This window comes from Fringilla coelebs, assembly GCF_963513975.1.
Source record: "Fringilla coelebs genome assembly, chromosome: 2".
Lineage (NCBI taxonomy): Eukaryota > Metazoa > Chordata > Aves > Passeriformes > Fringillidae > Fringilla > Fringilla coelebs.
In genome coordinates this window covers 86,596,599-86,609,125 of record NC_140029.1, presented here as the reverse complement: position 1 = coordinate 86,609,125, position 12,527 = coordinate 86,596,599, and the positions used below count along the sequence as shown (strand labels likewise).

The window sequence follows — 12,527 nt, the reverse complement described above, 5'->3', positions numbered from 1 at the left end:
CAGTGAATCCAGAGTGCTTAACTACCCAAAAAGGCTGCAGAGTAGATGCTGGTGACATTTCAGGATGCAGTCCCAGGCTTTCATAAAAGAATAAGACCTACAGGATAAAGGTAAAATCCAAATCAGGTATTTATTTCATATTTTTTATTTCAAAACCAGGAAACAACCACATTAATAAGCATATAAAATCCATCTGAAATATTCACAATGCCATTACAGAAAAAGAAATTAAGAAAGATACCATGTGAGAAAGGCCTACACATTTCGGTCCAAGCCAACACACATCTGATGCAAAGTATGGAATGCTCTTATGCACAGCTGTGGGGAAAATTTCCTAACATACAGATACCCATACAGAAATATCATGTCTGGATGTGCTGGAGGGTCAAAGGAAGGGCACAGAAATCTATGTAACTGAGCCAGAATATCAAAACTGGGAGAGACATCTTATGTAATACTTATGAGAATAAATATCTGGAATGTAAGCCTAAATAAAAAGCTTGGGAAAACTGGATGCAATATGATTGCATTGTGCAAAGCTGGGACATTTCAAATTAATTCACAGGAAGCATTTAACAGCAGCAAATTTAACTGATCTTTGCAACTGTTTCTTATTAGGGAAGGTAGAAATGTCATCACTAGTTACTGAAAATGTCAGACAGACCCCCCATCAAAGGGAATTTCTCTAACCTGCTCTGAAGCATTATGCTGGCAAGAAAGCTTGGGCTATCCATGCTGCAAAAGTCTTGCTGTCATTCCAACCTTTCTAAGCCTTTCTTCCTTTTACCACCTCGGAATCTGTGGGCCTACCTCTCTTCTAGGATATCCTGTGATGAATTCCAGCAGGCCGATGCAAGTTTGAACACATCCAAAAACTGCAGCTTGATCTCAGAAGAGCAGGAGTTTAAACTGGACCTACCTCTGTGCTACCTTTAGATATTTTGTGCAGGTCTGGACAGGCACGGGCCTGGAGCCTGTCACAGAACGCTGCAGTGATTAAAGCTGCCCCTCCATGACTGCAAGTGTACCCTAGGTGCTACTTTTTGCCTGCCTGACCTGAGCAGCAAGGGTGGGGGACACACAAACTCGATTGCCCAGCGGAATGACAAGCAAGGAGACCGACATTTACTGATGAACAATTACTGCCTGCCACATCCCTTCGAACAGAGGCACTATAACAGAGCTGTACACATCTACAAAGCACACTGGTAAGCACCATAACATCATGCAGACCTTCCAGAGAGGATATATATGGGGCAAAAAACATCTGGCCTTCAACCAAGCAGGGGACTGAGCACTACAGACCTTTTGCACTGCTAAACCAGCAAATTCCAGTAGCTCTGCTGTCTTGTCCTGCATCTCTACTCTTATGAGCTTACATGTACCACAATAGACCATGCCTGTGTCCAGGAGGGTGATGCTACATGACCCTCTGTAATATTTATAGGAACAACTGCTAAGAAAATACAGCTTTGAAAAATAATCTTTATCCTTGCGCTCCTTTAAATGACAATCTGCAAGTTTCAGAATTTATGACATACTAGACTATAACAGAGGAGCCAAAAAGAAGTAAAATTAAGAGAAGGCAGGAAAAATTACCTTCTGGTTTGCAATCACCACCCTCAGTCATCCATAGAATGCTTAAAACCATGTCTGAAAATATAATCCAACAAAACCCATTTTAGGATGCAATATCTCACTCTCATCAACACTTGAGAACAATTATTTAAAATAGCCACCAAAAATCCCAAATAACAGAGATTTTAGTGCAGAAACATACCTCTTCACACAAGTACAGAACTCCTCGAATTTCTTTCCAGAGGGCACAAATAACTTCAAGGTGATGTGCAAGGCTGTACATACCACCTAAAATGCTCAATCTCATTTTTTAGTACATTTCCCCTTTACAGTCTTATTGCACCTCAAGTCTACAGCATCTTTTGTTAGAATAGCTATTTCTCTTAAACCTCTCCAATTTCTTTATCTGTACATGTTTGTACACCATTAAAAAAATAAATATTTACAAAGTGACATACAAATAAATAAACTGAAGTAAAAGTATGCTTTCAGTCTGTCTATACAAAAAATAAAAGAGCAGGAAAAAATATGCATGTGACTTGGTCCCCTTTTTCCTGAGGCTAAAAAGAGTGCACACTGGATAGGAAAAAGCACGATGGCTTTTTGGTAAGCTTGCTAAATTCCAGTGTAACACCATACACACGCACACAGAGTAGACTCAAAGGGCTGGGGACTTGTTTAGTGGGTCACTTCAACTCACTACAAAAATAGTAATTAGGGTCAAATACATAATGGTCACTGTGTGCATAAGTATGCTAACCCCAAATGGCAATTTTATGTGAGAAAAGTAAAAATATTGCCAGCTCTTCTCTGTTCTCCTGATGTTTGTGGCAGGAAAGATGAGATTATTTTTGCAAGTGCCAGGTGCTTTCCAGTATGGCAGATCACCCATATCAGAATTGCTTAATGCTGGCAAGCCTGGCAGAATGGGCGAGCATGTGGGTGAAAAGAAGAATATAGCAGCAATTGAGGAGGGGAAAAACATCCCAGTTCTCATGGTTTTCTTTGCTCATTCCTTTAATGACTCTTTAAGCATGAACGAGTTAAAGAATGGGTGTGTCGTAGCTCTTAGGCAGCTTTGTTCATCTCCATCTTCTGGGGTGAGCCGTTTCCTTCAAAGCCTCTGGCGATGTCTTCAAAAGTCCTGCCCTTGGTCTCTGGCACTTTGAAGAAGGTGAAGACGAAGAAGAGGACCAGGAAAAAAAGGAAGATGAGGAAGACATAGGAGCCACACAGTTTCTGCAGGGAGAACACACACAAAAGGTTTATTTTCATATTACATGTAAGGTCATTTGCTGATGAGAGATTAAAACTCCAACACCTTTCTCCAACAGTGCCCTTACTGACTTTTTTCTCATCACAGCATTTTAAAAATTGAAATCATATTCCTATGGGCTTCTAAAAGTCTGTAATCTTCCTGAGGGTGACCAAAATTGATGCTTTTAAAGCAAAAGCCCTGTTGTGCTAACTAAGATGGCTCTTCCAAATATTTGCAAGCTGCAAGCAGTTAAGACAGCAGAATATAAGGTGAGCAACAGCCTTCAGTAACAATCTAAACACTGACTCAAAGACCTCTGGAAGACTCACTCTGCCCTTTTCCCAAAGCAGAGGCAATTTCTAAGAGAGGGTGAGTTATCAAAGGTCATATAGTCATGTGCCAAAATCTTCAAAGATGCAGATTCTACTACTTTTCTGGACGCCTATTCCAATGCTGCAGTGTTTCCACAGTGCTTCATAAACCAGGACTTACCTCGGCATAGGGGAAGAGCATTCCCACCAAGAAATTGGAGGTCCAGTTGGAACAACCGGCCACTGCCATGGCTGCAGGTCTTGGGCCCTGGCTGAACAGTTCTGCCACAATGAACCATGGGATAGGGCCAGGGCCAATCTCAAAAAGAGCCACAAAGCCAAAAGTGGCAACAATGCTGATGTATCTGATCCAATCCACGACATCCTGCAAGGGAACAAAGTATGATCAGCACAATGCCATCTCTAGCATCACAACTTTCTCAGCTGCACTGCAAACACTGTAGCAGTTGCCAGAGTTATAAAATTGCTCTCTCCATTGCATACTTGGGTCTACCTGCCTACAGGGCAGTATTGCAGAGCAAAGCAGATGTGTTTTCTTATAGGTTCCTGCTGGGGTCAGCCTGGACAGCAACACCAATCACTCACCTTCAGAGCCAAAGCCACAGTCATTATAGCAGCACACACAGCCATGCCACCCAAACCAGCTAAATGGAGGGTCCGGCGGCCAGCACGCTCCACCAAGAACAGCTGGAAAGGAGAAGGCAGAAGGAAAAAAATGTCCATTACTTTGGCAGCAAAGGCAGGACAAACCTCCCTTGCTCAGTGTCTCCTGCATCTTTTCCTTATCTGCCATAAACCTCAGAGACCATGATCTCAGTGCAGGTCACCAGGCTGCTCCATTGTCAGCACAAGTTCTTCCACTCTGGTTCTTGCTACTGCTTTCTCTCATCCCTCTTTTCCCTACATGCACTCCTTTTCCACATTCTCTTTCATCTAAGATAACAACATCTCTTTCTGCCCATCTCTCCTCCCACCATGCCGCCTTTGATGCACGCTGGTCTTTGCTCCCACAGGTCAGTGAACAGCCCAGTGCTTTGCCACCACCTGGCTACTTGTCTGTATCCCATCTGCAAGGGCCACGCCCGGGCAGACACAGCCCTGTCCCACTCACCGATACCACAGTGAAGACTGTGTTTACCACACCGGCTCCAATGGTGGCATAGATAGGCTGTGTGATACCAGCTCTTTCAAAAATCCCCGTGGAATAATAGAATACCTGGGAAGAGAAGACAAAGTTGGACACAGTCACGATTCCATGTTTGATAGCATGTCCCACATCCTCTGCCTAACAGCTTGCACTCCCATCAGGGAGTTTCTTAGCAGCACTCCACACTATAAAACAGCATGCTTCCAGTCAAAGTTCATTCACTTGGTGCAAGGCTGCAGTGCCTCGCCAGACTGCACGTGGGGAAAGTGAAAGCCACAATATCCACTTGCCATCTCGGCATCTTTGCCAGACGACAAAACAGTGACCTCCAGTCAAGGCACAAAGATGTTTTGGGACTTAAAGAGTTCTCTCCACACCAGCAGCAAGTAAAAGTTTAGCCAGAGATAAGGGAGGCCCAGAAGATGGGACAGCAAGATAACTCACAGCATTGATGCCTGAGAGCTGCTGGGAGAGCTGCAGCATGATGGCGATGATAATGGCTTGACGGTAGTTTGGAGAACGGAAGAGCTGTGGCACAGTTACTTTCTTTTCCTGGGACATTTTAGCACTTTCTTCTTTCATCTCCTCGATGTCTTGAGACACATCCCGATCACCACGGAGCTTCTGCAGAACTGGAGGGAAGAATCCAAAGACGTCAGGTACGAGATACACACCTACTGGCCAGGGGAGGTGTTTGTGTGTCCCATCCCGCTGCTGCGGGAGGGCATGGGAGGAAGACTGAACCCTCCCAGTTGGTGCTGAGGCCTGCTGCATGGGAAAGGCCAAGCCTCTGCTGGCATCCTAGCTCTTCTTTTCAACCCAGAGGTCAGGGTGTTGTGAACAGCACAGAAACCAGGCCCAGGTCCTGCACATGCTGATTGATCTCCAAGCTTATGTTTGATCCTGAAATTCTGTTCACGCTCTTGTCAGAGCCGACCCCAGCCCTCCAAGCTCCTGTCAAATGCCAGCCTACTTCCTGCCTTTCAGGAGGAGCTGGCAGAGTGGTAGCAGCAGCTGGTCCTGCTACATCCCACCAGGCTAGGTGCCACTCCTCACATCTTGATCCCAACCTGGAACCTCTGTTGGGATGCCAGGTTTCATGCTTCCTGGCACTGGTGCAACCTAAAGGATGGGAAGGTAGGCCAGGCCTGATGCCCTCCGGGAGTCACACCCTAATTCACCACAGGCACCAGGATCAGTCCTGGCCTCCCACTCAAGCTCAGCGCAGGCTGGGAGCCAGAACACTGCCCTGCCCCTTTGAGATGAGTTCTTACCTGCTTGGGCTTTCTCCTCCTCCATCTTGTTGATCAACAGGAAGCGGGGGCTTTCGGGGCAGAACAGAAGACCAATACACTGCAGGATTGCTGGGAGGATCGTGAACCCCAAAAGCATCGGCCAAAGTCCTTCAGTGCCCATGATTGCCTCTAGTCCACAGATCTACACCGAGGACAGAAGAGAAATAAGAGTGACTTCAAACACTTCAATTGCTCACCCCCACCCCAGTATGACAGGATCCACACTCTGCCCCGATGGCAAGTAAAGCCCTCCTCGCCCCGCCCGAGGGCAGGATCAGGTTGTACCAGGCCTACCTGAGCCACCAGAATGCCCACAACAATGCCCAGCTGGTTGAGGGTGCCGAAGGCTCCACGGACACTGGTGGGAGAGACCTCGCTGATGTACATGGGCACAAAGCCGGTGCACAGGCCACAGAAGGTGCCAATAACAAAGCGGCCGATAATCAACATTTCCACTGCTCCTGCTGCCTTAGAGAAGGCCATTAGGAGGCCACCAGCAAAGGCCAAGATGTTCACCAGCAGCATGGAGTTCCTCCTGCCAGGGTAAAGATGTCAAGACTGAGCTTAAACTGGCAATACAGCAGGAAAATCATTGGGAGAGGGGTAAATGTAAACCTGCCCATGATCTCCCATCTCAGGGGTGGGAACAGAATGGAATAATTCTCATTCAGATCCTGCCTTGGCCTGCAATCCTTTTTTGCAGCCCACACATTCTTGCTTCCTCTCCACACATCTCTTCCCACCTCTGCCCTCTTCCTCCCAACACTCCTTTGTAAAGGGAAAAGTTCTCCAACAGCTCGCATGCCCTGCTTCCCAACTTACCTGCCAAATCTGTTTACAAAGAGACTGACTGAGAAGGAGCCAATCATGCCTCCTACTGAGAAGATGGCGACAGAAAGCGACCATAGAGAGGTGAGCAGTTCTTGGGAGACAGCCGACCCACTCCTCTCTGACAGGGTTTTGTTGAAAAAGCCTCGGATGATCTGCAAGAGGAGTCAGGTAGCAAGAGTTACAATCCAGAGGGGGACATTTTACACTTGGGAGACGGGAGACTGTCTTCCTTCTGCCATGAGAGAGACCCAAAAAGGCAGCAACAAGTTATACAAGAGGAAGACAAGGGCACAGAAGGAGGAGCATTCACTGAGAAGTAGCTCAGTATGATGAGGGAGAGTGCTTCTCCGAGTGGAGGGGCAGGCAGGGTACCCACAGGACAGCAGTGTTTATTAATGAGAACAGGCTTATCTTCCGAATATTTCAGATGATATGAGTCACTGGTGGTTCTTGGGAGGAGGCGGGAGACAGTTGGGAATGAAAGGGAACAAGAAAACATGACCAGTGAGTGGATGGGAACATTTCTGGCAACACCAAAACATTGACAGCAGGGATAGGATTTCTGGTATAGAAATAGCTGGAGACACACAAGGCTTCACTGAAGTAAGGCTGAAAAATTGTTTATCTTTTACATAATGCTGTCTCAGAGGGGATGTGACAGGGCCACGTTGCTGATTTCTCAGGCATCCTCTTAGCTAGTGAGGTAAATTCTGGCATGGGCTGGGGGGGACCGAGTGTCTGCCCCCAGCAGATGGCAGCAGGACATTAACTAGGGAGGACTGACCCCATCCCCCATCCCGTCGTGAACATCTCTTCCCGGAGAGAGGGTGGATGTGGTATTCGTGACTCAGTTCTTGACAGAGGAACCATCTTAAAGTTACATGAAAACCACATCTCTCATTTTCTTCACCTCTTGTTTCTTAGGCTACAGTCATGGGATGATTTGGTCAAATGTCCAAGTCATAACCCTTTTACAAGCACTCAATCTATACTTAACACAAGAAATGAATAAACAAGTAAAATAAACTAAATTAGGGCAGATGTAATTCCTACCAACCCTTAACTATTTTCTGCACACTGCTCTCTACATTCCTTCTGCCATGGTTGGTTTTTTCTGACTCAAAAATGAGGCAGCTCACATTCCTCCACACACCACATATGGCAGATGGAAACCTCCTGCCCTTCCTGTGCTCCTAATTGAGAGAATTAACCTCTCTGTTTGCTCTCCCCCCGCTCCCCCAAACTTTGTTCTTCCTGTTTAATAGTATATTTGAACGGGGGTTTTAATACCTTACTGACTTCTTAAACGAGAACCAAATTACTTGGGAGACAGTTCCTCTCCTTTCTACACCACTGTCTTCCCATCAGCCCCTCACCCATCCCACCTCCATCTTCCTCTCACCTTTTCAGGGGCATTGATGACACCGGTGTTGTACCCAAACTGCAGAGATCCAATGGCAGCGATGCAAACAGCGTAGATAAGAGGAGCTGTGATTTTCTGTGGAACGAGAGGGAACAATTATTTAGTTAATTTGGCTTTCTACGCAACTTGAGCTTTTCTTCAGCATAAAGAGCAGCTGCAGCTCATAGGTGCCGCGTGCAAGTGCTTTGAGGGCAGGGAATGGGCTTTGATCCAGCAAGGGTGAGTTGCATCCCTTGGACCCCCCTCCCTAGAAAGGGAGATGCAACTGTACAGCATGAAAAGTTCTGTGGCTACAAGTAGGAGGCTTGGTCAGGGCCTCCCCTTTGTTATCTCCTGACCTTCAGCAACTATTCTCAGCTCACCAGTAATGAATACACTGCCTGCATTAGTGGCTGTTATTTTGGGTTGATCTGCTTTACAGCAGCTTTTGCTGATCTCTGGCATGTCATGAAAGAAGGGTCTAACTCTTCCCTGTGCCAGCTGACAAGTTCCCATAAATTGAGTCTCAGATCTGCCCGTGAGGTACACTGGCAGTCACAGTGTACGGTACACAGTTACAACACGCACTCCACTCTCTTCAGCAACTGGCTTGTTTTTCCCAGGCTAGGACTTCCCATCCCTGCCCCAGGGCACTGGCACAGTGGCTGCCTCAAGAGGTGGCAGCAGTTGCTACCAAGTTTCCCATCTATTTTTCTTTAAGCTGTGGCAATAGCTGGTATCTTAAATGAAGCACACTCCCTGAAGTTTCAGTGTACCTGAATCTCTAGTAAATTAAAATAAAAACTGCTGGGCCCTGAGCCATACGGAAGGCTTAAGGGTCCAACCTCAGAAGTCCCACAGACTGAGAAATTTAAGTGTCAGCAAAAAGCATCTGACATTTTGTTCATTTTTAAAGCTTGTGGCATTTAAGCCAGCTCCGAGTGAGGGAGGTGTGGGGGAGCAGGTGACTCAGGAGTTGGCACTTGGGCAGCCACTGCCTGAGTTGGCACAATTCAGAAAGATTGTGTTCTTTCCCATCTCAGGAGGTTGGGAAGCTTTTCCAAAAATATTAACAGTTCCTTTTCCAAGACTTTCCAATTATTGTACTTAAGCCTGGCAGAGTAAACTACTATGTGGGACCTACTGTCACAGCTCTTCCAGTCTCTCACTTTCTAGCTCAGCTCCAGGAGTAGTAGCTCTCAAAACTGCCCAAAGTTTTTGACAATAACCTTCTGTTATATAGTGCTCGTGCCACCTCCACCAATCTTTCAAGTCAAGCGTGTATGTCCTTCTGGCCTGCACAACCCTCAGGCATGACCAGTTCTGCGTAAATAAACAAAATTTGGGGAAAGGTATGGCTTCCTCCACCGACCTACATCGTGTAAATATCCTCCTGCCCACGTCAGTGGTGGAGACAAAGTGGACAGGGGCAGATGAGCAGGGAGAGGCATTCCCACCTGAACACATCCTAGGCAGGCCAGGCATTCTCCCTGGCACCCTGTGACCGCTCCCCTCATTTTTATCTCAAGGAAATTTGGCACAGAACCACGAGGACACAGATCTTCCAAAGCAACTGGATGCCTGCAGAAACGCATTACAATATCTAAACAGCTTTGGGGTTCCAGGCCAGGTCATCTCTAGCCAGCAGGTATGGCAAAGCTGCAGGCAAACCTCAGCTCTCCACATAGCTCACACAGGAGCACCTGACCCCCAGGACTCTGCTTTGTCATGCCTAGCAGCGACCACCGCTGGCCTTTTCCTTCTGGGCGCTGCAGGGACCACAAGGTCCCTGCTTTGTGTGCACCCCTCACTTGCATGGTCTATAAATGAGCCGCAGGGTTAGTTGCTCTACCCTCTTTCATACTTCCTTCTCCTGGCTGCTGCCTGCTATTCATCTCCTGCCCAGCCTCCCACTACCTAGACATCACATGGCGTGACCCATCCCCTCCAGTGAGCCAGGCTGTGATCTAATGTATGGATCATTTGTTAGTGCTGCAAGTGCCTCGCTTCCCAAAAGGCAAACAGGGAGCTCAGAAATAGTACAGCTACACCCACTCTATCCAAAGGCTCAAGGCTGAGGTCTGTACGCCAGCGTGGAATTCAAACCGCCACCCCTCCCTCCGACCACAGGCGTCGGCAGCATTCGTTTTCCAGGAGATGCTCCTCACCAGCTGCCCTCCTTCACTGCCTCCAACCCCAGAGCTGTACAACTTGTTGAGCCCGGCAGGAGTGGCTTCTCCCCGCTTCTCTGAACGACCTTGACCAGACGCTCTCCTTTCCTCTGCCTCATCCTCTCACACTGCCCTCATCTCCCATCAATATGGCGATGAGAGCCCAGGCCCTCTCCAATTCTGGCTGTTCCCGTGTAATTCCCCGGCATCCAGTCCCAGGTTCAGGTGGATATGTCCTGTCTCCCTTAGTACGTTCAAATACACGCAGCCATGAGCTCATTCCACTGCTGCACACGAGCAGATACCGACAAATATCCCCTGCTCTCCATATGAGAAAGAGGGGAAGAACATACTCTGCAACCTTCTTGAAATTTTAAAATGCCTCTGTAAGTCATACTGCCACCACACAAAAAAAATGTCTTTAACATCAATCTCCCTCTTAGCATCCTAAACCCAGGGACCAACCGAGTGCGGCGCCGCGAGCGAAACAAACCTCGTGATCAATATCCTACAAGGCGAGCAGCATCATGTGCATCATCAGACCACGCGCACGAAACCAAAAATCGATCGCGCGACCTGCGACAACCTCCCCCGAACTGTGCGGTCCCCATCCCCCCCAGAGACAGAGCACCGAAGGGTCGAGCAGCGGCCCTGCCGGGACCACCCCCGCATCCATCCCCGCGGCGAGCCGCAGGCGAACGCCGGCCGCGATCGCATCCCTCCCCCCAGCCCTCCCTCCACCGAAGAGCCCGGGGACCCGAGCGGCAGCCGCGGCGGGGAGAAAGAGGGCGAGAAGGAGCCCGCCATCGCCCGCCTACCTTTTTGGTGTCCATCGTCGGTGGCTCCCGCTGCCCGACTGCCAGCGAACGGCCGCCCGCCGCTCCTAACGGAACCCGCGAGAGGCGGCGGCTCCGCGCCCGCCCACGCCCGAGACTGCCGCGAGCCCGCCCCGCGCACGCCGCCGCCCGCGCCCGCCCGCCGCTTTATGGGCTCAGCCGTGGGAGGGGAGACGGAGGGGAGGGGCTGCTGCCCAACACCAAAACACGGCAATCACGAAGCATCCCCCGGAACTCACGCCCCTCCGTGACGGGAATCTGCGTGCGGGGCGGCCGGGCGGTGATGGAGCGGGCCGGGCGGCCGCGGGGCGGTGGCCGCGGTCCCCGCGCCGTAGGGACCGCACAAGGAGCCGCCGCACCTCGGATGCCACGCGCGAAGCGTTCGCTTAATGGCACAAATCAGTTATTTTGGGCGGCCTGCACCGATGGCGGCTGCCTGACGTAAAGGGACGTCTTTATTTATTATTCGTTGTATATAAAAATAAACGTCTTTATTATTCGGTCTGTAATCTAAAGCGGCAAGGCGGGCAGTGACGGTGCAGAGGCAGGCACACAAATAGCACTGGCAGTAGCCTGGAGTGTGCGGGTGCTGTGTCTGCTGTGCTCTGCGGGTGCTCCCACCGCCTCGCAAAGCTGTGGATGAAGTACAGTTCTGGGTAGCTGCGTTTCGGGGATTTTCTTGTTTGTCCGGTTGCCAAAAATATATTTTTCAAACGATTCTGGAATCTACAGAGGCAAAGTTGAAGCTGGATCTAGTCCCAGATTTATGCCCTTCCTTACAAGGGCATGTAGTGACAGGATACGGAGGAATGGCTTCAAAATTACAGACGGCAGGTTTAGATTAGATAAGAAGAAGAAACTCTTTACGGTGAAGGTGGTAGGGCACTGGCAGAGATTTCCCAGAGAAACAGGGGATGCCCCATCCTTGGAAGTCCATAAGGCCAGGTTGGATATGGCTATGAGAAAACAAGTAGCAAGTGTCACCATCTATGGCAGGGAGATTGAAGCAAAATTATTTATAAGGTCCTCTCCAACTGAAACTATTTGATGAGTCTATAATTCAAAAGCTACTGTGCTCCACATTTACTGTCCATCCTTCAGATCAAACAATTGCCAAACTCTTCGAGGAGAATAATGAAGACCTGTGCTTTGAATCAAGCAAAAGTGCTGCCAAACAATAAAAGTCTTCACTGAATTAAGAATCTGTCAAGGATTTTGACTTCAGAAAACAACAGCAGCTGAGGGCTGGGGGCAAGGACAGTGTGAAAAAAGCTGACTAACCCTAGTTTTTATTGTTAGGAAGAAAAATACCTTGAGACCAGACACCACTTTTCCCATCAAATTCTGGAGAACTGGAACAATTGGATTTTAAATTCGATTCTGCTGTTTATTTGGTGTTACCCCATGGCCACAAGTAACTAAATTAACAGGTCAAAGCTTTCCTTCACTCACTCTTACAAATGCTTGTTTATTTCATGGCATTTATGACGGTGATGGATAAATACCCTCATGGGGTGTTTATGTGTTATATTTATTTGATAAATATCTCATGGATATTCTGTGTGTTGTTTTTAAAATATTATTTGCTAGCAGAAGTGTGTAAGGGCACGGGATGCCTGCACAGTCCTCCTTCTTCGGTTGTGTGACAAAAGCGCCTCTTCACACGCACAGGGGAGC

General features: G+C 48.3%; 1 protein-coding gene across 1 annotated transcript; it reads right to left on the bottom strand.

The window, feature by feature from the left end:
* Positions 1-131: 131 nt before the first annotated feature.
* LOC311166071 (solute carrier family 2, facilitated glucose transporter member 3) lies at positions 132-10,961 on the bottom strand. Its single transcript, XM_084226031.1, has 10 exons — positions 10,833-10,961; positions 7,844-7,939; positions 6,433-6,593; positions 5,905-6,145; positions 5,590-5,752; positions 4,760-4,947; positions 4,280-4,384; positions 3,754-3,855; positions 3,329-3,532; positions 132-2,817 (listed from the first exon to the last, which is right to left on the bottom strand). Exons 1-10 carry the CDS (start codon positions 10,845-10,847, stop codon positions 2,647-2,649), a joined length of 1,446 nt encoding a protein of 481 aa, XP_084082157.1. The 5' UTR covers positions 10,848-10,961; the 3' UTR covers positions 132-2,646.
* Between the last annotated feature and the right edge of the window lie 1,566 nt (positions 10,962-12,527).